The sequence below is a fragment of the Heteronotia binoei genome, chromosome 10 (genome assembly GCF_032191835.1).
Source record: "Heteronotia binoei isolate CCM8104 ecotype False Entrance Well chromosome 10, APGP_CSIRO_Hbin_v1, whole genome shotgun sequence".
NCBI classification, from domain to species: Eukaryota; Metazoa; Chordata; class Lepidosauria; order Squamata; family Gekkonidae; genus Heteronotia; species Heteronotia binoei.
Window position 1 is genome coordinate 71,378,998 of NC_083232.1, and position 26,900 is coordinate 71,405,897.

The following is a 26,900-nucleotide window of genomic DNA, read 5'->3' on the forward strand; positions in this document are numbered from 1 at the left end:
GGACCTCCTTGATGGCACACCAGGCCACTGTGTGACACAGAGTGTTGGATTGGATGGGCCACCGGCCTGATCCAACATGGCTTCCTTTATGTTCTTATCTCTGGTAGTTATGAAATACTTTGAATGTAGTTGGGCAACTGATGATAATTTGTGAATGTTGTATGGTTATAGTCCCTTCCAAGAAGGGAACCATGACTTCTGGATAGGTTAAGAAAACAGACAGAAATGATGCGTAAACTCAACTTGCATGGCTACAGAGGGGAGGCAAGTGGCAAATTCTGCTCTCTGGTAAGGTTGCCAGCCTCCAGGTGAGGTCTGGAGCTCTTTTACAATTGCCCACTTTTACAAGAGCTCTCGTGGGCAGCAATCAGCTCCCCTGTAGAAAATGGCTGTTTTACAGGGCGGACTCTATGACATTGTATCATGCTGAAGCTCCTCCCTTCCCTAAACTCCACTCTCTTCTGGATCCACCCCCAAAGTCTCCAGGTATTTTTCAACATAGACCTGGCAACCCTATGCTCCCAAATCTTTCCCCTCCTTCATTTGAGACACTAGATGTAGAAAACCAAAGTTAAAGCTCGCTGACAGGACATCTGTGACAATTCCATGCTATTATAAGCAGGCTCAGAATATGCTGACAGGCCCCAAAAGGCAAGGAACCAAGTCTCAGGAGTCAGCAGTAGCCCCAGCATGTCAACAGAACATATTATGAGACTTGGCCAAAATGTATGCTGAAATATCACATGGGTTGCCCAACTGATGTGTTTTCCAGTTTCCAGCACTCCATCATATGAAGCGTGACCAGAAAGAGGCTGGGCAGATGGGAGCAGCATGGAGTCTCCACCCCTTTGTCAGTTCTTTATAAAGTTGCTCCTCAGGGACCACTTCTCCCTAAAAGTATTTTTGTCTTGACATCAGGATGATCGAGTCTGTCCCATATCTGGCACAAAGCCTCAGTGGCTTTCGGTTCTCCCTTCTTAGCCTCTGCTTCTTTCTGCTTTTTCAAAGAGCCACAGGTGCAGGGAGGGAACTGAAGTTTGTGACAACGGTAAGTACGAGGCTCCTTTTACTGCATTGCTGACAATGACCCTGCTAGATGCATGAAGCTACAAGTTATTCTTTCTGCACAATAAACTCTCCCATTCTGTTTATCCACCAAAGGGAAAAGATGTGTTTCCTTTTACTGCGTCCATCTTTTGCAAAATAATTGAGCAATACTAATAGGGCAGTCCCAGCCATCCCCTGATGCCAGTGGACTTAGCCTGGAGTAATTGTTCATACAATTGAACTCATAGGGTTCCCAGTCTCCACATGGTAGCTCCTATTACAACTGGTCCCCAGGTTACAGACATCATTTCCCCTAGAGAAAATGGCTGCTTTGGAAAATGGCTTTATGGCATTATGCTCTGCTGAAGTACCTCCCCTCTCCAACCCTCTCCCCAGTAGTACCCAAAATCTCCAGACATTTCCCAACCCAGAGTGGGCAACCCTAACTGTAAAGCAACAAAATTCCGAAGAATAATGAGATCCTGGTTCATGCATACAAGAGAAGGAGATGAATGGAGCAGAATGGACTTCAGGCTGCAGGAGTCAACCCAGGGCAAGGTTTTCTGTCCTTCTTACAGCCCCTGTTGTCCTTTTTCTTCCATCTTTTTTTCTCCTACTCTGTTTTTCTTATTTCGTTGTCAAGGGGTCTGGTCTGCCGAGCAGCAGATTTTTTTTTTTATATCAAGTTGCATCCAACTTATGGCAACCCCATACAGTTTTCAAAGCAAGAGACATTCAGAGTAAGGGTATGCATTCGGTTCGGCTGAACCGAATCAGCCGCCGAATCACCACTGATTCGGCTGCATATGGAATCGCCTGCAGCCGATTCCAATTGGGGCCCATTAGTGAGAGGACTTTTAAAAGTGCAATGTCCTTTTACTTTTACTTATTTGGGTGGCTTGGATTTCTTGGGGTTAGGGTGAAGGATTTTTTTTTGGGGGGGGGAGGGGTTGGTAAAGTTCCTGTATTGTTAAAAGTTGTTTTTTACTGTTTTAAAAGGATTCTGTGTTTGAGTTGTTGCTGCTGTGTTCTGCTGCTGTTGCTCCTTTTCTCTTCTGGTTCTTGGAAAGGGGGTGCTGTTTGGCCTAATTTTCATTGTTTAAAAGGCCACTTTTTTAACAGTTGTGTTTCTTGGCCTTCTCCTGTTGTCCCTCTTCCTGGTTCTGGTTTTTTTTTGGGGGGGGGGAGCTGGCACCTGGGTGAGAGACCCAGAACCAGCAGGCTTGTTGTGCTTCCCCAGCTCTCCCCGTGTTGTTTGGGGCAGGGCTGGAGAGCTGGCATCTGCAGATTGTGTGTTCTGTGGCAGGGAAGCTGGCACCTGGGTGAGAGACCCAGAACCAGCAGGCTTGTTGTGCTTCACCAGCTCTCCTCGTGTTGTTTGGGGCAGGGCTGGAGAGCTGGCATCTAGGTTTGCTGCAGCCAGGTCTGCAGAGCAGACCTTGAGCAGATTGTGTTTTGTGTGGCAGTGACGTTGGCAACTGGGTTTATATTGGTTCCAGGCCTGCAGGGTTCATAGAGTAGATAGAGGGATGTAGTGCATTTGGGTCCTATAGAGATTCTCCGGTATGAAGTTAGGTTTGGCTTTGGTGCCCCAGGAATTGGACCCCCTGGTCCAATTTTTTTTTGGCCTTGTGGGTTTTGTGTGGGACAGTGCCCTGAAGCTGCACGGCAGTTTGGGGGGCTCTCCTCAAAACCTCCTGCTCACCAGAGCCACTTTTCCCACGACAATTACAGCGAGGAAGTGGCTCTAATTGTTTTTTTTCTCACCATTGGGAGCAGTGTTCCTTTTGGAGTGCCCACAGATGGGTGCAGTCTTTTTGGGCCAGGGGGGTTGCATGCTGGGGAGTCCCCTGAAGCTGCCCTGCAGTTTTGGGGCCTCTCCCTCAAACTCTCCTCTGGCCAGAGCCACTTTCCCCACAGCAATTATAGTGGTGGAAGTGGCTAATTGGGCTTTCCACATCATTGTTGGCAATGGGCCTTTTGGGGAGCCCAAAGACAGGGACCCCCTGGCCCAATCTTTTTGGAACTTGGGGGTTTTGTAGGGGAGAGTCCCCTGTGGGTTTCCTGCAGTTTTTGGAGCTCTCCCTCAAACCCCCTGCCCCCCAGTAGCCTCTAATTATGCCCAATGTTGCCATTGATTTCAATGGCCCATAGGGTATAATGGTGGGATAGGGGCACCCTCTTTGGGTGCCCCTGGAATGGGACCCCCTGGCCCAATCTTTTTGGGACTTGGGGGGTTTGTAGGGGAGAGTCTCCTGCAGGTCCCCTGCAAATTTGGGGGCTCTCCCTCAAACCCCCTCCCCTCCAGGCGGCTTCAAATACACCCTATTTGCCATTGATTTCAATAGCCCATAGGGAATAATGGGGCCGTATATTCGGAAATAGCCTCTCCCCTCCAGGCGGCTTCAAATACACCCTATTTGCCATTGATTTCAATGGCCCATAGGGAATAATGGGGCCGTATATTCGGAAATAGCCGCGCATCTACCGTATATGCGGCTATTCCGACTACAGAATTCAGAAATATACGGGATTCCAATTTTTTTCCCCCCGTATACTTACGAATCTGTGTAATTCCGAATTTTTTTTTTTTTTGCACATCCCTAATTCAGAGGTGGTTTGCCATTGCCTCCCTCTGCAGAGCAGCCTGAGACTTGCTTGGTGGTCTCCCATCCAAATACTAACCAGCTCTGATTCCACTAGCAGCCAATATCACGAGAGCGAGTTAGCCTTCCCCCCACCCTCAAAAATGCTGTAAGTTCCCTTCTTCCCTTAAATACCTTCTTCTTAAGTTTTTGTATATTATACTATAATACTCCCATACAAATGGCTGTGCACTTTCTGTATTTTATTTAAATTAGTGTTTTGCTCTATGCTAGCCATGGGCCATAATAATAAACTGACTGACTGAGAGCAGGTTAGCCTGGGCTATCCAGGTCAGGGCAGCAACAGACTACAGACCAACAAAGTTTTATTCAAGGTATAAGCTTTTGTGCACAAGAACACTTCTTGCACACAAAGCTTAAACCTTGAATAAATTTTGTTGGTTTTAAAGGTGCTTCTGGACTCAAACTTTGTTCAGCTGCTTCAGACTAACATGAGTACCCAAATGAATCTAATTAAAGTGATTCCAATAAGATTTGTTTGATTTAACTTCTATATCTAGAACTTCTATATCTAATTTCTGTATCTGTCTACCAGCTAAAGTAACATTTTCATAGTATTGGTGGGACATTACAGTAATGTTATGTATGGGAATTTAAGATTACATGTGGACTATTGAGGGTATTCCAACCTGGCTCATTGGAGCCATACAGACCAAGCTTGGGGAACTGGGAATAATGGACAGTAGGATCCAAATACCTGCTGCCCGGGACCAATCACAGGGAACCAGCCGGTTTGAATGACCCAATACCGTGCTTGCGCGGGAACCCAGAGTTGTATATAATTCAGGCCCCGTTGACCATTTCCTGAGTCTTATGCTTAGCCTTTACTATGCTGATTCAACAAAGAGCTGATGTTCACTACCACTTTGCCTCATCGATGCATAGAGCCAGTTTGGTGTAGTGGTTAAGTGTGCAGACTCTTATCTGGTTTGATTCCCCACTCCTCCACTTTCACCTGCTGGAATGGCCTTGGGTTAGCCATAGCTCTCGCAGGAGTTGTCCTTAAAAGGGCAGCTGCTGTGAGAGCCCTCTCAGCCCCACCCACCTCACAGGGTTTCTGTTGTGGCAGGAGAAGTTATAGGAGATTGTAAACCACTTTGAATCTCTGAGTATAAATCTGTATAAATCTCTGGGGTATAAATCTGTAGTCTTCTTCTATATTATAAGTAGTTAACATTAGAACAAAGTGGCACCTTAAGACCAACAAAGTTTTCTTCGAAGTGTGAGCTTTTGTGTGCCAAGCACACTTCTTCAGAAAGTATGAAACGGAAACAGAATCTTGCATATCTTATATATTTTACATATATAGTGGGTGGGTAGCAAATTACCATCCAGCATAGCAAAGATGTTTTAAACAGATTAAAAGAATAATAAACTTCGTTATATGGCTATCACTGTTAGAGTTGAACTTGGAGGGGAGGGAACAACATCACAAGGATATAAATGGCAGAATTGGAGATTGCAGTGTCCTCGATGGTAGTAATGAACACTCCAATCCTAGACAAAGCTACATCCTTCCTAATACATTGAAGTCAGTTGGCTCAGAAAAGTGTAACTCTATTTAGCATTGCCCATTGTTAGTTATTTTTAGAAGCCTGGAGTATTGATCTTCCCAGTGGGGATATTAAGCGCATGAAGTTGTTCAACTCTATTTATTTAGTTCCTGAAAGCTAATTCAGTCTACAATCCATTCTACCAGGTTTACCGACATGGCGACAGAAGTCCCATTTCGACTTTTCCCACGAACCCCCATAAAGAAACCACTTGGAATCAAGGATATGGACAACTCACCAGGGTCTGATGTTTGCTTTTGAAAATTATTGAATATATATTTAATCACCATGAAGTTGTTGGCTTTCCATTATGTGATTATTAACTGAGGCTGGCTCCACCAATAGCAATGCCAGTTTAATTATAGTGGAATACAGTGGAGTCAAGAAAGTATCTGTTCCAGTCTGCACTCCTGAAAGACAATTTCTACATTCCTACTTTAACTTTTTTTCTTAAAAGCCAGATTTTTAAGTACTGTAAAAAAAACAAACCCTCAATTTAGTCACATTTGCACCAGATTTTACTGCCATAGGGTCACTTTAATAACAAATTGTTGTCCAGGTTGCAACAGTTAATGGGTTGAATCCCGTAAGTATTTTGCTCAATGTTACCCAATTCAGTCCTTGCTACAGGTCCCTTCCTAGATAGCTTTTGACTTTACCAGTCCCCATGCTTCCTTTGTCACAAGTGGAAAAGCTGGTTGGATCCAAACCATTGGTATTACTGAGTCTGACTGAAAGTTATATTTGATGATACTGTGTCCTCAAGCCCAACAAGGGGACATGGTGTTATTTTTAAATTTATTTTTTAAGTTTTCAAAATGGCTTGAGATTCCAATTCTGTTTGGGAATGTGGTGCAGAGGGATAAGGGGCTTGTCTCCCTCTTCACACCATTTTCAAGAGCCGAATGGTGCCAGGGGGTGGGGTGGGACAGGACTCTAGTGGTTAAAAGCAGCAGACTCTTATCTGGAGAACTGGGTTGGATTCCCCACTCCTCCACATTCAGTCACCTGGGTGACCATGAGTCAGTCACAGTTCTTTCAGAGGTGTTCTCTCAAGAGCAGTTCTCTCAGAGCTCTCTCAGCCTTACAGGGTGTCTGGTTTTGGCCCTGGCCCCGACCTGGTGAAATCAGCTCCCTATGGAGATCCGGGGCCTACCTGGCTTGTTAGCCTTTCATAGGACCTGTAAAATGGAGCTGTTCAGCCAGGCTTTTGGATGAGGCAGCAGGCATCTATCTGTTAGATCAGTTGGACTCCCCTGCTGCACCATCTTGCTATACCATCCTGCTGAACCATCACCTAAATACTGTAATTGATTTTATTGCAATTTTATTGCGATTCTACTGTGATTTTATTACTTATATAGATGTACTCCGCCCTGAGCCCCCAATGGGTGAATAGGCAGAATATTTTTTATTTATTTATATTTAGACTTATATCCCGCCCTTCCCACCGAAGTGGCTCAGGGCGGCTTACAACATTATAATTCACATAGATTCAGCTTAAAAACATTTACATAATAAAGTTAAAACCATAATTAATAAGACATAAAAATAAGAATAAAAACCAGCGGTCTGTAGATGCATTTCTAGTTCCATCCAGAAGATGGAATATAAATAAACTAATAATAATAACTGATAATAATAACTAATAATAATAATAATAATAAATGATTATAAACCACTCCAAGACTCCTTTGAGTAGTGAAGGGTGGGATATAAAACCAACTCTTCTTCTTTGAGTCAACTGTTTTACTGTTTTGCGATTGACACTTGTACAATATGCAAAGTACTTTCCTTACTCTAAAATGGTTTGTCCAAGCAGGTAAAAACAAGTGGCAATAAAATAAACAAAAGCCATAACCCATGTTATTATTGCTCCCACAGATCGGAATAAAGCAGCAGCACAAACTTGGTCGATTCTTTAGGAATAAATATGGAAAATTTTTAAGTGCTGAATACAAAAGAAAGGAGGTGAGTAAATATTTCTATAAATATTTTTATCAACACGTGATGCATCAGCCTCCCAAATAGGGCTGCCAAGCCCCCGTCCAGGTGGAGATTCCCCTGCCAGGAGGTTCCCAACCCACCAGCCCATAGAATAGAATGGACTCCATACCCAATTTGGCACCACCACCTCCAGCGGTGCCCAGGGCAAGCACCCCCTCTGCTCCCTTCTAGATCCAGCCCTGAGGCTACCTTGTAGAGGACTGAAGCAGAGGTTTAGAGTCTTGAGAGTGGAACAGCCTCAGAGACACATCTTGGTTCTTGGTGGTGGTGGGGGGGAAGAGCCTGAACGTTCTAGCCATTTGGGAGGGAAAAACTCTATGGTACATTTTGATGACATCACTTCTGGGTGACATCATTGCATCGTGCACATGCTTTGCTACAGGAAGTTGGAGACTTGGCAACCCTATTCCCAAACAGATGAAAATCTGTACCAGAGGTGACCAACTGGTGGCCAGTGTGACTCTCCAGAAGATCCTGATGTGCAAAGATGAGATGATGGGATAGCTGATTGACTAGTGTAGATTCCTTGGGAAGGTACTTTTTGGAGCTAAAGAATCTAAACTGGTTGGTGATTTGCTTCAAGGGACAATTCAAATGGTTGGCTTTCACCTGTAAAGCCCTCTGTGGCTGGAGACTAGGCTGTTCCCATAGACATCTATCTATTCATTAAATTCTTCCTCAGAGGCCCTCTCTGTGCTCTCCTCAGTTCTAAGGAAGGTATTCACTACAGACAAGGAGGTCATTCTTTGTAGTGGCACTATTACAGAATCCTTGTGTCCCCCACCTTGATCCTTATAGCCAGGAAGACTTTGGGAATACCATGTTCTTTGTAAGATTGCACTGTTCTTCACCTACTGACTTTCATTTACCAACTGACCCCAAGAAAAAAAATATTATTGGGCTTCATTGTCCACTTCACTCAGCATCTAAGATTTGCCTACAGAGAACATAAAATTGAATTTAAGACCATACCATCACAATGTTAACTTTTAGATGTTTTTAAACTGCTTTATGGCTTTTATGTTTTATATGTTTTATTCTCATGCATATGCATGAGCATGTAAGCTGCCCTGAACCTGCTTCAGCGGGGAGGGTGGGATATAAATGAAAATAAATAAATAAATCTTATCTGGTGTTTGGTCCACGGGAACCAAAGTCAGCACTACTCTGATCGACTCATGTTTTGCCTCTCTAGATTTATGTCCTAAGCACAGACGTTGATCGAACTATAATGAGTGCTCAAAGCAACTTAGCTGGCCTCTATCCTCCAACTGGTAGCCAAATATGGAACCATCGCATTGCTTGGCAGCCTATTCCAGTTCATACTTTGCCTCGTAAATATGATCAGGTAAGAAAGGATATTATATATGTATCTACAGCTAAACATTAGATTCTCTCACTCAGAGATATACTCAGGCATCTGTACTCAGACATATACATGGAGTAAGAGGGAGATTTGCAGGTGGGAAGAATTGTACATTCATAGCCTGATTTAGGGATGCCAGCCTCCAGAAAGGACCTGGGGACTTCCTAGAATTACAGCTCATCTCCCTACTACAGAGGTCAGTTCCCCTGGAGAACATGGATGCGTTGGAGGGAAGACTCTGTGACATTGTCCCTTCCTCCCCCACAGGCTCCAGCCCCAAATCTCCAGGAGTTTCCCAACATGGATCTGGCAAACCACCCCTCCCCGATCCCCCACTGGTGGCCAGGAAGCCCCTGGGAACCCTATAACTGGATTATTTTGAGAATAAATACCATAAACGCTGCAAAGGTTTTTGTTAACATTGATGTTCATTAGGAACATCTTGGTTGTACTCAGGTCTTTTTTTTTTTTTTTTTTTAGCAGGAACGCAGTTCCGGCTGGCTTGGTATTAGGGTGTGTGGCTTAATATGCAAATGAGTTCCTGCTGGACTTTTCTCACAAAAAACCCTGTGCAAAACAATGGTGATGTCAGGGGGTGTGGCCTAATATGCAAACAGGTTTCTGCTTAGTTTTTTCTACAAAAAGGGCCCTGGTTGTACTACAAAATAAATAGATCCAGATGGGCAGCCGTGTTGGTCTGAAGTAGTAGAACAAAGCAAGAGTTAAGTAGCACCTTTAAGACCAACAAAGTTTTATTCAGAATGTAAGCTTTTGTGTGCTAAAAGCACACTTAATCAGACGATAGCTGCCTATTCCAAACTATTGTCTGATGAAGTGTGCTTCTAGCACACGAAAGCTTACATTCTGAATAAAACTTTGTTGGTTTTAAAGGTGCACCTTGACTCTTGCTTTGTTCTACAAAATAAATAAAATATAGAAAGACGACTTCATCCTAGTAGTAGCATCTAGCTTGATGAAGATTTCTAGGGAACTAAAAAAAAATATTGTGCAGTATTGTGTGTCATTGGGATGGCAGTAGTAAAAGGTACTGCATGGATTGTGTCCTTGGCTTTCCAACTTTTATTTTTGGATCAACATGACTGTAAACAACTTGAATAGATTAGGGACAAGCCACAGTAACAGGAGCTTGCATTCTATTATTTTTTGTTCCAGCTATTGTCCTATCCTCGCCTTGACTGTCCACGATTTCTTAAACTTCTGAAGGAATCCTTGGACTCAGCTGCATTCAAGGTCAAGCTGAAAGACTACATGGTAAGAAAAAAAAAAGCATTCTCGGTGGATGACCTGAAAACCAGCCTCGCTTCATTTCTTGAAATTACTTTTACAGCTCCACAGATTTTCCTCCCTAATAACATTATGGCATTTCCCAAGGTTGTTTTATTTGTAATAGAATAAATAGTGCAGTGGTCTCCAACAGTTTTGTGAGCTACTGGTAGCTTAACAGATGCTACAAAGTAATTTGTTCATCTCCTAGAAGACTCAGGAGAAGATTGTGAAAAGATCTCCTCGGGTCTTCTTTCAAATTTTTTTTTTATTTCATAGGATTTTTCTCTGTAATGCTAAGTTGACAGCTTCATTTCTGCTGGCGTTCTTAATCCATGTGTTTGTAAAACGGAACAAAACTTGGTAACATGTGAGCAGAGAAGAAATAGCCTAACAAAAAGGTTAGCAACCTTTGCAGTAGCAGGTGTGAAGGAAGGTCAAGTCTCTAACATATCATGTGGCCTGTCCTAGTAAATATGTTAGAAGGAACTGGATTGTTCACTGAAAGAATCTGGATGGGACATTTTTGAGGCGTACCAATCCTATCAATGGTTGAGGCTGCTGCTGTTTCTTCCCGCTTGGTGAAGGTGGAGGCATCTGGACAACACAAACCTGCTTTATTGATCCCCAGCTGGAAAGAAGGTCTGTGCTGGACAGCCACATAGTGCCAACATTTTCTTTGTCTGACTAAAGTGTGGACTTCTTGCAAACTGCATGCACAATGAGTTTTCGGATCACCTGCAATTAATCCCTGCCTCTGAGAGGTCAGTGGAGGAATGTGGCTACTGAAGTTCAGGAACCTGACACTTTTGGAGAGGTATTGGTGAGTGCCACTGAAGAAAAGGAGTTCCTTTTGTATTCTTGTCTATTTGCTCCCTCTGGAAACAGCATGCAGCAGAGATGCACCATGCTGACCTTGTTGCAATTTCAGAATGACAAGACTGAAATATTCCTGCAAACAGAGCAAGTTGTCAAGATGCCGCTCTTGCTAATCAGTGCAGAAAATTCTGAGGTTGGACCATAGGTTGTAAAAAAGGTAATGAGTCAATGTCCTTTGAGACCTGGCACCAAAGAAACCCCAGGCCAGAGGTGCAAATTCAGTATGATTTTGTACACAAGGTGGAATTCTCCAGGGAAACCTCTCCAGCTGCTTGACTGTTTCCAAGCCTGAACAGGGAGTCAATCTTCAGACAAACAAGGATGAGTCCTTTACCTATGGTGAAAAACTCTGTTATGTTCTCCAAGATACAGAAGGTTCATCCAGTGGAGAAAGGGCTAATGAGAGATTCAAATTCAGGTTTCCTGAAACAGGAATGCTTTGGGCAGCTAAATAAAATGCATGTTATTATAAGGCAAGAAAACATAGAGATAGCTTTTGAGTGGACTAATACCCAGAATTTCAGTGGATTTGATCTGTTTCTAGGGAATGGTATGAGAACTACACAACACTGGTGATCTTGATCCTGGGAAAGTATCCATCTACCATATAATCCTCCAGAGAGAGAGAAATAATTCCTACAGCAGCAGTGGGAAAGGTCTGAACAAATGACCATCTTTTGTGGCTCATGAGAGATCTCACACTGGAAATAAACTTTATGTCGCAACTGTGGTAGCACACTCAGTGTGAATGGGAACCTGTTAGGGTTTGGATATACGATTAACATGGAGAGAACCACAAAATAACAGCCAGGCACACAGTTTAGTTTAAGAATAAAAGTAGTTTACTAATGAGGAAAGGGATGACTGGGATTTCTAGAAAACAAGAAAGGATTCCATATCCTATCTAACTTCTAAACTACATCTTGACTCTCTTGAGTCTTAACTTCAACTGCATGGAGATCTAAGGGCTTAACACAAAGGGCAATAGAAGTTACCGTATGCTGTCCCCTAGACCACCACCCAAATATATGGATTAGCCTATTAGGGCTCTCCCTCAATGGTCACTATGCATATTGACACCTAACCTTGGCGGGAAGTACATGCAAACATTCTCATTGGCTCTACCAATCTCACTGGCTAAACATCAGCATGCATATACAAACAATTAACTCATGACGACAGGAAGTGAAATTGCATCAAAAACCCAACAGAACCTCATACTGGAGAGAAGTTGTAGAAATGTCCCAGTTGCAGACATATCTTTAGGTCACAACACAGTGGGCATTACTGAACATTTGATGGCTGGGAGACACTTTTCCACCAGCTAGTCCCAAACCACCATCACACTAAGGAAGAGAATGTCACAAAGAAACCCTCTCACTGCCCTGATTGTGGGGAAGACTTTGCTCACAAATTAAGCTTTCCCAGGTATCAGAGGTGTCACAGAGACATGGCTCAGAATTCAAGGCAAGAGAAAATTTACAGCTAAGCTTAAAACCAGTCTCTTAGCCCAAAGACCCAGTCCAGAAAGAAACCACTTTCCTGTCTGAAGAGAAATCTTTTTACTGCTCTCATTATGGGAAAGGGTTTATTGTCAAGTCAGACACCAGCTGCAGCACCAGCCAGAGATACCCTTCCAGTGTCTTTATTGTGACAAAGGCTACCTAAACAGGTATTACCAGGGAAAACATTCATTGTACGAATGGAGCAAAGAAGGACATGTCCATAGTGTCAGAGTTTCTGTTCTGTGTGTGTTTTGCTCTCTCTAGTGGTCACGTTGATATTGCATCATTTTATCTCCAGCATATTTCCCTGCGGATTCGAACTACATGTTTTTATGCTGGACACTTAACTATGTAAAATAGAATCAACCACTAGAGGAATCTAAACATGTGCAGAACAGAAAAAATACCTGAAGCAACAGGAACACACAAGCAATGAGAATGCAGAAAAGCCTAATGGTAAATGGTAGAAACAAGAATAAACTTCTGGGTTATTTGCCACAGGCAGTTGTGTGGGTCTTGGGATGTTCTGTAATTGCCAGTAAATGCCAATGTTGAGGGCATTTATGGTCATTTTATTGTAATCAGGGCCTTTTTTTTTTTAGCAGGAACGCAGTTCCGGCTGACTTGTCAGGGGTGTGGCCTAATATGCAAATGAGCTCCTGCTGGACTTTTTCTGCAAAAAGAGCCCTGTGTGAAACAATAGTGACATCAGGGGTGTGGCTTAATATGCAAATGAGTTCCTGCTGGGATTTTTCTACCCAAAAAAGCCCTGACTGTACTACGTATCATGTCACTCAGTGCAGGGACAGAGTCTATTATTCTGTTTGCTGATTTGCATCTACAGGCTATTGATCTTTTTTTGTTTTTATCTTCCAGCCATTCTTAGGTGGAATAGCACCTAAACTCGGATATGATGTGAAAACTCTTCTAGATGTGAACAATCACAAGCTCTGGAATGCATATGATACCTTACTTGTTCAGGTATTTTTATTAACTATTATAGCATATCCATCTTCCACAAAAAGAGCCCTTCGGGACCACATCACATAATCAAAGATCACCTCTGGCCATGCCAGAATTCAAGGTGAATGACAACTGATCATGTGAGGGGCAGAAAGTGACTGCTTGCTCTTCTCCTTGGCCAGGCCAAGATGGAGCTGTGCTTAGTTCTTTGACTAATACAAAAGATTTTCATTGTCTTTACCAAACTAACTGCTGGTTTTGGAGGGGGAGAACAAAATGGAGGTGAAGGACTTTTTAATCCCTTTTCTCCCTGCCACTTTCCTGCTGAAATATGCCTCTTCCTCCACATTTAGCCCCACTGAGTACCCACATATTTTCTCAAGCTAAGATAAAAGCAGCTTGGCAGGGGCATTTTCCAGTTGGAAAACAGCCGAGGAGGAAAGAACTTTTAAGATTTGTAATGTCCTAGGTTTGGACATGAGTAAGTCAACATACTTTATTAGCTAGTACATCACAAAGACAACATGGCAGGGCTGGGTCCTTGATTATATACATTACCCAGAACAACCCACTTCCCAGTCCAGTCCAGTCCAATCCTGACCAGTTAAACTTCCCGCCACAGATCGTCATAGGCGGTTAGCATCTGACCCTTACAGTCAGGTGACCCACAGTTTCCCGCTGTTCACCTCAGGGCTCGTAGCTGCGCTGTGTTGTAAATTCAGGGACTGAATCGCAAGACACAACAAGATTCTTATAAGGAAAGGTTCTTATAAGCAGCTGATTATGTGGAAAGACACATACGTGGCTTGGGATGGTCATCCTCTTCCACTGAGCACACAGCTTTGGGAGGGATGCATATGGAGGGGTGAGGGAGGTATAGGACACCCACCTGAGCTAGCCAGATCATCCCTGGTGATCAATGGAGTGACAGATGTCACAGCCAGATCGCCCACACATCACTTCTCAGCCTTTGGGCTACAATCAGGTACGTATGTGACTTGGGTCTGTGGTAGCATCCACATTGTTGGAAGAATGTGCAGGCCGAGCAGCTCTAACATGGATCACATTAAGCTCACTTTTTTAACACTAGCAACTCCATAAGCGTCCAAATCCTGACTGGGTAAAACAGGAGACAATGGACAAGCTGAAATCACTGCTGGAGGTAGCCACAAGTGCAGTCTTTGGGGAGCACAAAAGAGAAGAAAAAGCACGAGTGCAAGGAGGCAAGTATCCAGTAGCCCCCTCCCCCCACTTTTCCTGTGACACATGTGCTATGTGTCCTGTCTTGCTTCCTTGTGTATGTACAGTTTTTGCTGAAGTAATGCCGCCAATGAACGCAGTTTTAAAAATATAAAATGCATTGTTCTAAAAAAACACCCAACCCTTTGCATTCATATGAACTGTGCTCTTGTGTTTTCTGATTATGAAAAAACCTGTAAATTGAAAGAGTGGGGTTCACATATCAAAGTCTAGCACAGGTTTAAGGACTAGAAATTTGGTGTCTAATATACAATTTCACGTGTGGGTTTGTTTGAAGAATACAGAAAAGTCTTAGGAACAAATCAGATGAGACAGTGGAAACCAGCATGGTGTAGTGATTGCAGGATTGGATGAGATTATGGTTCAAATCTCCACTCTGCCATGGAAGTTTAACAGACCAGGAGTAGCCAAACTGTAGCTCAGGAACCACATGTGGATTTTTCACACATACTGGCTTGGAGAAGCATTTCTCTCTTTAAATCATTTCTCCAAGCCAAGCCAGCCAGCCGCTTGAAGAATACATTTAAAGTTGAAGTTGCTTTCTTTCCACCTCCCCTCTACCTCCTTCCCCATCTATTTTCCTTCCTTCCTTCCTTCCTCCCTCCCTCCCTTTCCTTCCTGTCTTGCGGATCTCAAACATCTGACATTCATGTCTTGCAGCTCTCAAACATCTGACATTTATTCTATGTGGCTCTTATGCTAAGCAAGTTTGGCCACCCCTGCCTTAGAATGAGATAGAGTGACTGGCATAACCAACCTCACAGGGTTGTTGTGAGGATAATATGGAGGGACAGGAGAACAATTGATCATCCCTGCCACAGCTGTAGTCTGGTTACCATTCCCATCCACACAAAGGTTCTATTTGACAGTTTAAAAAACAAACTACTGTGGGACAACTTCTAGAACTTTGGTTGGTTGGACCCTATTGCCATGTTTGCTGTTATTCTCTCTGGCTATGAATGGGCACAAAATAGGACTACTGTTTTCACAGTCAGATATCAAACAATACTCTTGAGATTCTGTTAGATAAAATCTAAAAAGGGCTTTGTGACCATTTGAGTTGTAAAAGATTTTTGCTGTTAACATGCTCTTAAATACATTTACAGGGAAGCAAGCCACTGCCTCTAGTAAGGTTGCTAGCCTCCAGGTGGTGGCTGGAGATCTCCTGCGATTACAGCTGATTTCCAGACAATAGAGAGTAGTTGACCTGGAGAAAATAGCCACTTTAGAAGGTGGACTCCATGGCATTATAGCCCATTGAAGTCCCTCCTCTCACAAACCCCACCCTCCCCAGGCTCCACCCCCAAAATCTCCACTTATTTCCCAACCTGAAGCTGGCAACCCTAGCCCCTAGTTTGCTGAAGATAAGTCCTGAAGTTATCTGCTGGATTTACTTTCATATAGAATCATAGAGTTGGAAGGGGCCCCCAGGGTCATCTAGTCCAACCCCCTGCACAATGCAGGAAATTCACAAATACCTTCCTCTAAATTCACAGGATCCGCATTGCTGTCAGATGGCCATTTAGCCTTTGTTTAAAAACCTCCAAGGAAGGAGAGCCCATCACCTCATGAGGAAGCCTGTTCTGCTGAGGAACCACTCTAATTGTCAGGATGTTCTTCCTAATGTTGAGCCAGAAACTTGTCAGATTTAATTTCAACCCATTGGTTCTGGTCCTACCTTCTGGGGCAACAGAAAACAATTATGCACATAAATGCATTTAATTGCATGTTAACATCAGATTCAGCAGGCATAAAAGGGTGACCCTGACCTGGATAGCCCAGGCCATTCTGATCTTGTCAGATCTTGGAAGCTAAGCAGGGTTGACCCTGGCTGGTATTTGTATGAGAGGCCACCAGGGAAGTCCAGGATTGTGATACAGAAGCAGGCAATGGCAAACCACCTCTTGCCTTGAAAACCCTAAGAGACTGCCATAAGTCAGCTGTGACTTGACAGCAAAAAAACAACAGAAGGGTATAATTCTGTTTAGGCTTGTATAGTGTTCTAAAATTCAGGTGGGTAGCCATGCGGGTCTGAAGCAACAGAATAAAGTTTGAGTCCCGTGGCACCTTTAAGACCAACACAGTTTTATTCAAGGTCTGAGCTTTCATGTGCGCACACACTTCTTCAGAAAACATTGAAACAAACTTTCCCAAGCCTTACATATAGGTGGAGGCAAGCCTTGAATTCAGCAGGAGCTCACAGGAGCACAGCTCCTGAACCTTTCTGATGGTCCCCCCTCCTCCTTCCCACCTTGTCCATTGAATAGTAAATGGAGCTGCATAACAATTCCTGGATGAGCTCCACCACCAATTTTTCTACAAAATGATCCCAGGGTGGAGAGTTAGTTGCCAGGAAGGGCTAGTTAGAGTCAAGAAGAAGAAGATATTGGATTTATATCCCACCCTCCACTCCAAATCTCGGAGTGGCTCACAATCTCCTTTATCTTCCTCCCCCTCAACAGACACCCTGTGAGGTAGGCGGGGCTGAGAGAGCTCTCACAGCAGCTGCCGTTTCAAGGACAACCTCTGCCAGAGCTATGGCTGACCCAAGGCCATTCCAGCAGGTGCAAGCAGAGGAGTGGGTAATCAAACCTAGTGCTCCCAGATAAGAGTCCGCACACTTAACCATTACACCAAACTGGCTCTCTGGTTGGCCCTGGCTGGTATTTGTATGAGAAACCACCAGGGAAGTCCAGGATTGTGATACAGAAGCAGTCAAGATGCATATATAATTTAACAATAAGTATAGCTAAGATTGGATTAATGAAGTTGGTAAGACCTGTGAATAGCAACAAATTAGCATTCAAATAACAAGAGTTAAACAGATGATGAAGAAGAAGAGATTGGATTTATGCCCTGCCCTTCACTACCTGAAGGAATCTCAGAGTGGCTTACAATCTCCTCTCCCTTCCCCTCCCCACAACGGACACCCTGTGAGGAAGGTGGAGCTGAGAGAGTTCTGACAGAAACAGCTCTTGAGAGGGAAACTCTGTGAGAACTTGTGACTGTGGTTCTCCCAGATATGGAACTAAGTCTGAGTTCAGTGGCACCTTTAAGACCAATAAAGTCTAATTCTAGGTATAAGTGACTTCTGGGTATAAGAACTGAGTGACTTAGCATGTGTAGATGCAATCTTCTTCAGATACAGATAATCACTCTTTCATTATCTGTATGCTAATTTGCTGCTATTCACAGGTCTTACCAACTGTGTTAGTCCAATTTTAGCTATACTTATTGCTCAGTTACTTATATATCTTGACTCTAATTAGGCCTTCCTGGCAACTACCCTCTCCCATGCAAGGTTTGAGGGAATCTGTTTCAATGTATATGAAGAAGTGGACATGCACACAAAAGCTTATACTCAATTAAATGTTGTTGGTCTCAAAGGTGCCCCTGGATTCAAACTTTATTCTAAACTGAGATCAAACCCTTATAGGTTCAAAAATTAGAGAGAAAGTAACCAAAAAAAAAATAGCCCTGACCTACCTTCCGGGCCAACAGAAAACAGAAAAGCAGGGTTGGCCCTGGCTGGTATTTGTATGAGAGGCCACCAGGGAAGTCCAGGATAGCCTAGGCCTAGATAGCCCAGGCAAACCGGATCTCATCAGATCTCAGAAGCTAAGCAGGGCCAACTCTGGCAAGTACTTGGATGGGACAGAACACGTCCTTGGAATACCAGCAGTCAGGAAGCAGAAGCAGGCTTTATTCAGCCTTCTCTCTGAATATCCTCCAGGCCCCCAGTAGGGGTCAGTCACCAGAAGTCGCCATGACTTCCATGCGCACACACACACATTTTAAAACACACACACACACACACACCAAAAAAAATCACTTGAAATATTTGCCTAAAGAGAGGTTGTCAGACCACTGCAATGAGAAGCCACTTTTATAGGCTCTGGGAGAAAAATGAAAGTGAACACAATATTCAGAGCCTACAATCCCTAATACAATTATTCTTGACATTGGTTACTATTCAGAATTTGCTTGAATTAAGGACAGTAGACTTTCTCAGTTATAGTCATCCTTTATTTGATTTAATTAATTGCCCCATCCTGGCTCATGCTGGGCTCTGGGTGATGTGCGGCTTATATTAAAAACAATATATAGATTAAAACTAGCACAGCAATTTAAGTTAAAAATTTATAAAATCTCAGATGGCAGTGCCCTATAAGTTCTTCTAAATTCTGCACTACCAGGGCATCATACTGGAGGGGGAGGGAAACATAGAAAGCATCTGGAGCGGGGGGTAGGAGAAGGGAGGTGCCTGCCAGATAATAAACCATTGCTGCCCTCAACCAAAAGCCTGGCAGAACATCTCTGCTTTACAGGCCCTGTAGAATTGCATAAGGTCCTGCAGGGTTCTGATGTTGTCTGGCAGAGAGTTCTACTAGGTTGGGGCCAGGACCGAGAAGGCCCTGGCCCTGGTTGAGAACAGCCAGACCACTCTAGGGCCAGCGATCACCAGAGCGTTGTTATCAGCTCAGTGCTCTTCAAGTAGGGTTGCCAAGTCCAATTTAAGAAATATTTGGGGACTTTGGGGGAAGAGCCAGGAGACTTTGGGGGTGGAGCCAAGATCAAAGCTGTGACAAGCATCATTGAACTCCAAAGGGAATTCTTGCCATCACATTTAAAGGGACGGCACACCGTTTCAATGCCTTCCTTCCATAGGAAGTAATGAAGGATAGGGGCACCTTCTTTTGGGGCTCATAGAATTGCACCCCCAGGTCCAATCTTTTTGAAACTTGGGGGGGGGGGTATTTTGGGGAGAGGCACTAAATGCTGTACTGAAAATGTGGTGCCTCTACCTTAAAAAATAGCCCCCCCCCCCACAGAGCCCCAGATCTGATCAATTCTCCCTGATTTTCTATGGGAATAAATCTCCCTAGGGAATAACAGAGTTCCCAGCAGACATTTCCCTCCCCTCCCTCCCCCCGCTTTCTGACGACCCTGAAGCGGGGGGAGGGCCTCCAAACCGAAGGATCCCCTGCCCCCACCTGGGGATTGGCAACCCTATCTTCAAGGGCCATACTGAAGTCCTGCAGATATATTGGTCCCAGACTGCTCAAGGCCTTAAAGGTCAGAACCAAACCCGTGAATCTGACCCAGTACTCCACCGGGAGCCAGTGCAGCTGGCGCAACACTAGTTGAATATGTGCCATCTATGGCATTTCTGTCAGGACTCAAGCCACTGCATTCTGAACCCGTTGAAGTTTCCGCGTCATTCTCAAGGGTAGGCCAGCAAACAGTGAGTTACAGTAGTCTAGTCTGGAGGTGACCATTGTAGATTAACTACTGTGACTAGGTTGGGACAGAACAGGAGAGGAACCAGTTGCCGGGCTTGGCTTAGTTGAAAAATAAATTCCTCGTAACTAATAAAAGATAAATGGCAGCAAGTTCTGAAAGGCTTCTCTTCTTTCTTGGCTTCTCTTCTTCTCATGACCATCTAGGCCTCCTTGTGAAAGCTATTTTAGAAGACATTGTAAAAGCTACTACCACTGCTGACTTCAAAAAAATGATGATGTATTCAGCAGTAAGTATTAACACTATTAAACTTCTACTGAAGGGAAAGGACCCCCCCCCCTTCTGTGATTAAGACAGATCATGTTATATACTAAGTGAGCAATCTCATTATGTGTTGAAAGTTTAGTGTGAATCAAGGCCTAGAAGAATCTGTTTGTATGAATGAAGGCAGGCTGGGCACATATAGTCCCACCTCTTTTTGTAGCAGATATGTGGAATATATTTTATATACAAAAATGCACACATTGCCCCAGTTTCATGTGCAGAAGTATATGTGGCTTATTTAGAAAGCAGGCACAGATGTACATGAACTACAAATATACCGCAACTGCACATTAAATTCTGGATTGTAAGAACTGTACAGAGCCAGCCTAAAGATCTTAAATCTACATAGTTAAAAATTTCTTCACATTTAAGCTCCTTCCTTCTTCAGGTATTCTTGCAAGAATGATCCTTTTATCAGCAATGCAAATCTGAGAAACCCTTCCTGGGAGTAAGCTCCAATGAATAGACCTGAGCAGGAATCTGAATAGAACTACTTAGGATGGTATTGGGAATTTGGGTTTTTCGACACATGTTAATTTTGTTGGTTGTGTGTCTATACTGTGTCCAGGTCCACCCCCCCCCCTTTTTTCCCCCATGCATATCTTGCTCCCTCTGGTGGCCACTTCAATCATTCCTTGCTGTTTCTCTGGGTATTTTACAAGCCAGAAACAACAAAGAAAGATCAAAGTGACCACTAAAGGGAGCAAAACACATGTGGAAAAGGAGGGAAAGACACAGTCTGAGCACACACCTGATGAAATAACACATGTGGAAAGTTTGTTAAAAAGACTGTAAGAAAGGATTCTATTATGACGTCCTTCAACCCAACAAAATTTGCAAAAACAAAAATGGTATTATAACCATATACATACACACACAGTATTTCATTTGAATTTCGTATTCTTCTTCATAGCATGATATTACAATAATTGCCCTCCAATCAGCCCTGGATGTATATGATAAAAAGCTGCCTCCTTATGCTGCCTGCCACATTTTTGAACTCTATCAAGAAACAAATGGGCAAGTATTCACTCAGGCGCAACATGCAACTAGATGACCCTGGAGGTCCCTTCCAGCTCTATGATTCCATGAATCTATGGTTCTATTAACCTTATGGGAGCAAGGATGGAGGCATCCCTGGGCTTTTGAAGGATTCTGGAGACAGCTTCAAGCTAAAGCATCTGTGGTTGGGAAAGAAGAACCCTTCCATGTCTAGAATTGCCAGCTGCCTGGAGAGAAAAAGTCATCCTGTCCCATTAATAGAGACATACTGAAATGATTTACCTCTTTTGTGCCATGAAAAGCTCCCCTCCCCCCAAAAAGTTCAGAATAATTTTATTTCAGAAATCATATACAAGGTAACAAATATACAAAGCCAAAATTGATAGTTTACAAGTAGATTGTTACATGTTAATATAAGATAAAAAGATAATTGGTGCTTATTAATGCCAAATCAATAAACTAGCATTAGACATGCCCCCTGTCCAAAAATACCACAACCAGAATAATCTAGAAAAGGGGACCACTTAAGAAGAAGGGGAGACCTGTGATCTGGTCTCATCCTACCACCCAGATTGTGAGCAATTTTATCCAAGATAAAATATTCCCAGCTGCCCATCTCTACACATTAAACCCCTATTTAAAAGATACGACATTTTTCTCCAGGCTTGTTGGCAAGGGTCTTATCCTGACCCTGAAGTAAGGGTAAAGACATAGACAGCAACAAGAAAAAAAAATGGGGGAAATGTCCTCCAGGAGCTGAGCTAGAGGCCAGGATATAATGAAGGCTGCATCCCCACAACACTGGATCCACACATCATAGAATAAGTGGCCTTTAACCTGACTAAAGGAAGATTGTTGACTTCCTCCAACAAAGTCTTGTGTTTTAACAATTTATTGATATCATATGGTTACAAAACTCAATTATTAATTTTCTACCAACAAAGTCTTTAACATATCCCTTATTTAGCTTTTCCCTGGAATTCTTCGAAAAGGGAACTGGATCATCAACCCTAGAGATTCTTTGGGCAAAAAGAGGGGTACACAAGGTGTTAAAAATCCACACTGGATAAATACCTTTAAGATTAGGATGTGAGGGTGATCTGGCTGCAACATCTGTCACCCCACTGATTGCCAGGGGTGATTTGGCTGATATAGCTGGCTATCACTGTCTTCCCTCAAATGCTCAGCTTTGGGAGGCCCAGACATGAAGCGGTGCTCCCCCCCGCCCCGGTCCCCCTGGTATCACTCTTCTGAGCCCAGTTGGGTTACCAGGTGTCCCCCTTGCTCCATGTGCATCCCTCCTGAAGCTGCACACTCGGTGGAAGAGGACAACCACCCCAGAAAGAAGGAGTATACTGCTCTTTATTCCAACAAGGATTGTCTCCATTCTCAGGCCGCATTCATGTATTGTTGGATATTTTTCTATTGTGGCACTATACCAATAATTTACTGTAATCTTAACAAAATGAAATTGCAAGTGGAAAATCTACCTGCATAGGATTGGGCTGCAAAGATGCAGTCCTTTGCACACTTGTTTCATAGGAAGATCCATTGAAATCTGTAAGACTTCCTCTAAGGGTCAAACTACACATTATGGTGGCGGGGTGTGTTTTTTTTTTCACAATTTGGATTTGGGTTGCCTGGATGCAACTCACTTTCCCCACAGTCCCACAGCAGCAGCAGAGGAAGGCATTTTAAAGTCCCAGTAACCCAACTGGGCTCAGGAGAATGATACCGGGAGGATGGCAGTGGTTCCACTTCATGTGTGGGCCTCCCAAAGCTGAGCATTTAATGGAAGACAGTGACCATCCCAGAGAGAAACAAGGCTCCTGCTTTCAAACAAGGCTCCTGTTTTCCTCCTTGTCTTGTTTTCCCAAGCTGAAACAGCTGGGAGGCAGTATTTACCCACTTTTGGAGATGCATGTAGCGTATTCTTTGCCTTTCCCCACATCTGCAGAGAGACTCTCAGAAAAATATAATGTGTACTTTGGCTCTAAGTCAGTCTACCCAACCTCAGAGTTTACAACTAAGTCATTTTCTTCAAGGCAAATGACATCTATAAACAAAATTTCTATGATCTTTCTGTTTAGTTGAAGACATCAAAAGGTAGTTTTGATATTTACAGTAGTAAGCTGTGTACAGTTCCACAAATCGTATCAGAAAAGATCTCAGAACATTATTTTAGAAAAAAATGCCCATGTTGCATTTCTCTGTGGTACTAAAAGAAAGTAATAACCTAATTCTCTTCTTCTCTTGGGTAACATAAAATCAGCCAGTACAGCATTGAGATGTACTACCTGACCGACATTGCTAAAGATCCTGTTCCACTCACACTGCCAGGCTGCACAAAGGCTTGCCCACTTGACAAGTTTAAAAAATTGGTTCAGCCTATCCTAGTAGATGACTGGGCAGCAGAATGCAAGAAACCATAGGAAGCCATTATAAATGGGAGGTAAGTAATAGTATTATTTGTCTGTCTGTCTGTCATCTGGGAACAATAGGGGGAATGATAGTAAAAAGATATAAATATGAGATGGTGTTCTTAAAATTCTCAAGTTGGTATTCCTTTCAAAAAAAAGTTTATATTTATTTGTAGGTTTGTACCTGCTGCTTTTATAATTTCAGATCTGAAACCCAAAGTTTCTGGTATCTTAAAATCACAGTTTTCTACATAACTCTGCTTCATGTATACTTGAAAACCTTCCCTTTGAACATATGAACATATGAAGCTGCCTTATACTGAATCAGACCTTTGGTCCATCAAAGTCAGTATTGTCTTCTCAGACTGGCAGTGGCTCTCTAGGGACTCTCAAGCTGAGGTTTTTCACACCTATTTGCCTCGACCCTTTTTTTGAGATGCCGGGGATTGAACCTGGGACCTTCTGCTTCCCAAGCAGATGCTCTACCACTGAGCCACCGTCCTTCCCCTTTGAACATTAAGTTTGAGAAGGCTAGTGAGGATAGGGAAATGTGGTGCTCTTCCCACACATTTCACAACCAAACATTATGTTTAGGGCAAAGTGGAAAGAACCTGTTCCACTATTTTAAAGAGTTCTCACCCAGGAACTCCTTTAAACTGCACCCTAGGGGCCTGATTCTAGTTGAGATCAGATCAGCACAGGGGAGGTCAACTGTATAGAAACAATGCATAAACCTGCATAAAGATTGTATTAAACAATGAATTGGGATCAGCTAAGGACAAACGGCAAGGACTGACAATGGCAACATACAACAACAAAAGAAACAAGAGGACAGATTGGAACATACAGTTCTTGTAATAATGATATCTGTATTTTGCTAATATATATTTTTCTACATTTTGAGAGTATTTTTGGCTTTTTGACATGTTGTTATTGTGTTTTATCTGCCAGAAGCAAAACTAAAGTCAAAGGAAGGACAAAACAGCATCAGCATCTTAAGAGGAAGGAAACAAGATGCACATTAAGTTATGTAATAGTAAAACATGCGATAATTGCTAAATCTTTCACATTGTCCTGAGCATCAAGATTTTCCTTTGTCACGGAACTCATCTTTACATTATCTTGCCTATTTGAACCTAGAAATCACTTGAGTAGTAAAATGGAAATCTTACACAGCCTGGTATCATGCTGGCTGCCTTGTTACTATCGTGGTAAATATGATTAAAGAGACACCTACAGGTGGTTTGTCCTGTAGATAATTTGCTTCTCTGGCTTTCCAGTTGACAGTGTTCCTCTGAAATCAATGCAGCATATTTTAAGACTTTCACATTATTCATCACATCAAACTTGTTTGTACCATACTCTTAAACTGGATGGCAAAACAAATATTAAAGATGTCTTTTCCTTCTAACAATATCTGATGGGTTTTATTTATGGTTTTGCTTCAATTTTGCCTCCAGCATTCAAAAAGACACCTTCTTTGAGGTTTTGCACTATATGCATGCAAATTTAACAGATCAATTACAAGCAGGTCTACTCAGAAGTAAGTCCCATTTATTCAATGGAGCTTAATCCCATGGAATTGTTGTTAAGATTGCATGCTATAAATAACTTCACAACCTCTCTGGGAAGTAACAATATTATTTTTATTTATTTCTGTTATTTATAGCTCACCTCCTTCTCTGGGGCTCAAGGCAGATTATACAGAATAAGTCAATACGATCAACATGATGGGACACCCAGTAGACAATGCAATAAGATTTAACTTGTAGAAATCTGGGAAATGATAGGTCAATTTGTGGTTTTGGACTCCTCCACTAATGCCTGGACCCCAGAAATGCAATCTATCAAGGAACAGTTGCATACATTCAAGAACATAGGTTCTTCTATGGAGCCACAATCAAAGTGATATGTGTGTAAGCAGGCCTCAGATTCAGTGGGAGCTCACAGGAGCACAGTTCCTAAACCTTTCTGAGAGTTCCTCCTCCTCCTTCTGAGAGTTCCACCTCCTCGTCCATTGAATAGTATGTGCAGCTGCATAACAATCCCTGGATGAGCTCCACCACCTATTTTTCTACAAAATGACGGCTGTGTGTAAGCAAACGAATGATTTATAGCACTCAGAGTACATGATATCAATTGTGGAAGAACTAATAACCACTAGAGGACACTCATCTACTCCTTAAAATCTCAGTGAAACATTATTCTTTTAACTCAGTTTCTTCTGCTCACAAGCCTCTTGGGGATTTCAGAAGTAATCTTGGGTTAAAAGCAGTGGGAATGTGTTTTAGAGAACTCTAGCTAACATAAGACTGGGGAAGGCAATGGCAAACCACCCCGTAAAAAGTCTGCCATGAAAACAACGTCACCCCAGAGTCGGAAACGACTGGTGCTTGCACAGGGGACCTTTCCTGTTCCTAGCTAACATATGTTTCAAGTTTAGCACTAATTATAGAAAAGCAAAAAAGACTGATGGTGATACAGCATCATTTGAAGGAGATGTTCACTTTTACTTTGAGTACTTTCTAAATACTTAAAATAAAATATTGATATAATGTACATATATAACAGAAGCGCAAAATTTATAGAGGCTTGAAAAATACACTGTTACTTCAATGTCTATGCTTATTATTCCAAAGCACAATAAAATGTCCATTCCTCAAAAAATATACCTGTACTAAAGTCAGTTTCAGACAGTTGTTTATAAGAGGGTTGCTAACAGACCTGGAGAAAAATACCCTTTGCCAGCTGTTATTTATGAGGAAATGCCGTTTATCTCCATGCCATGAAAAACTTCAGCTACCCATTTCCACCCTTTAACCCTCCAGTAAAAGGACATGAAGACATTTTTCTCCCAACCTGTTAGCAATCCTATTTCCAATCTCCAGATTTTTAAAAAAAAAACCAATGAGAAACTACAGATGTATAATCACCTCAAGACCCTACCCAAACAATTATTTGTTGGCGTTGCTAGCACTATGCTCTTTGATTTGTGACTCACTGAACATCACCACACGTCAGGGTATTTACTTTTATTTACATCATTTGGAGAACTTAGCCCCCACCTTTCTGACAATGGTAGTACCCAAGGCTATTTGCAAAGTTTTAAACAAGAATTGTCCTTGTTTCGAAAATGAACCCAAGCTGCTGCATATGATGGGGGGAAGGGGAAGTGGGCAAACTTCTTTACTCAGGCCTCAGACAAGTCCTGCTGCTCCACATTAGGTCTCTACTTCAGCAACAGAGATCAACTGTCCCTGAGGTGAGTAAGCTTCTCTTCAACAGTGTATTTCCACACATTAGGGCTGCGATTGCACACACTAAATAATGCACTTCCAATCCATGTACAGTGCACTTTTCGACTGGATTTTACTATAAGAACT

At 42.8% G+C, this 26,900-nt stretch overlaps 1 protein-coding gene and 1 long non-coding RNA gene across 2 annotated transcripts; both read left to right on the forward strand.

The window, feature by feature from the left end:
* Positions 1–880: 880 nt before the first annotated feature.
* Positions 881–13,357, forward strand: LOC132577925 (lysosomal acid phosphatase-like). Its single transcript, XM_060247715.1, has 6 exons — positions 881–1,048; positions 5,413–5,508; positions 7,151–7,237; positions 8,469–8,621; positions 9,813–9,911; positions 13,184–13,357. The coding sequence occupies exons 1-6, from the start codon at positions 920–922 to the stop codon at positions 13,355–13,357; spliced, it is 738 nt and encodes a 245-aa protein (XP_060103698.1). The 5' UTR covers positions 881–919.
* A 6,618-nt stretch (positions 13,358–19,975) lies between these two features.
* Positions 19,976–24,563, forward strand: LOC132578672 (uncharacterized). The gene is made up of 4 exons (XR_009555896.1): positions 19,976–20,060; positions 21,009–21,119; positions 23,374–23,549; positions 24,469–24,563. It is a non-coding gene; the product is annotated as an uncharacterized LOC132578672 (long non-coding RNA).
* Positions 24,564–26,900: the final 2,337 nt, after the last annotated feature.

Excerpts from the sequence above, each read along its gene's own strand:
- LOC132577925 (XM_060247715.1), top strand. The coding sequence starts at position 920 with ATGATCGAGTCTGTCCCATATCTGGCACAAAGCCTCAGTGGCTTTCGG. Across the intron at positions 8,622-9,812 it reads TGCCTCGTAAATATGATCAG|CTATTGTCCTATCCTCGCCT; the intron begins GTAAGAAAGGAT and ends TTTTTGTTCCAG. Across the intron at positions 9,912-13,183 it reads TCAAGCTGAAAGACTACATG|CCATTCTTAGGTGGAATAGC; the intron begins GTAAGAAAAAAA and ends TTTATCTTCCAG.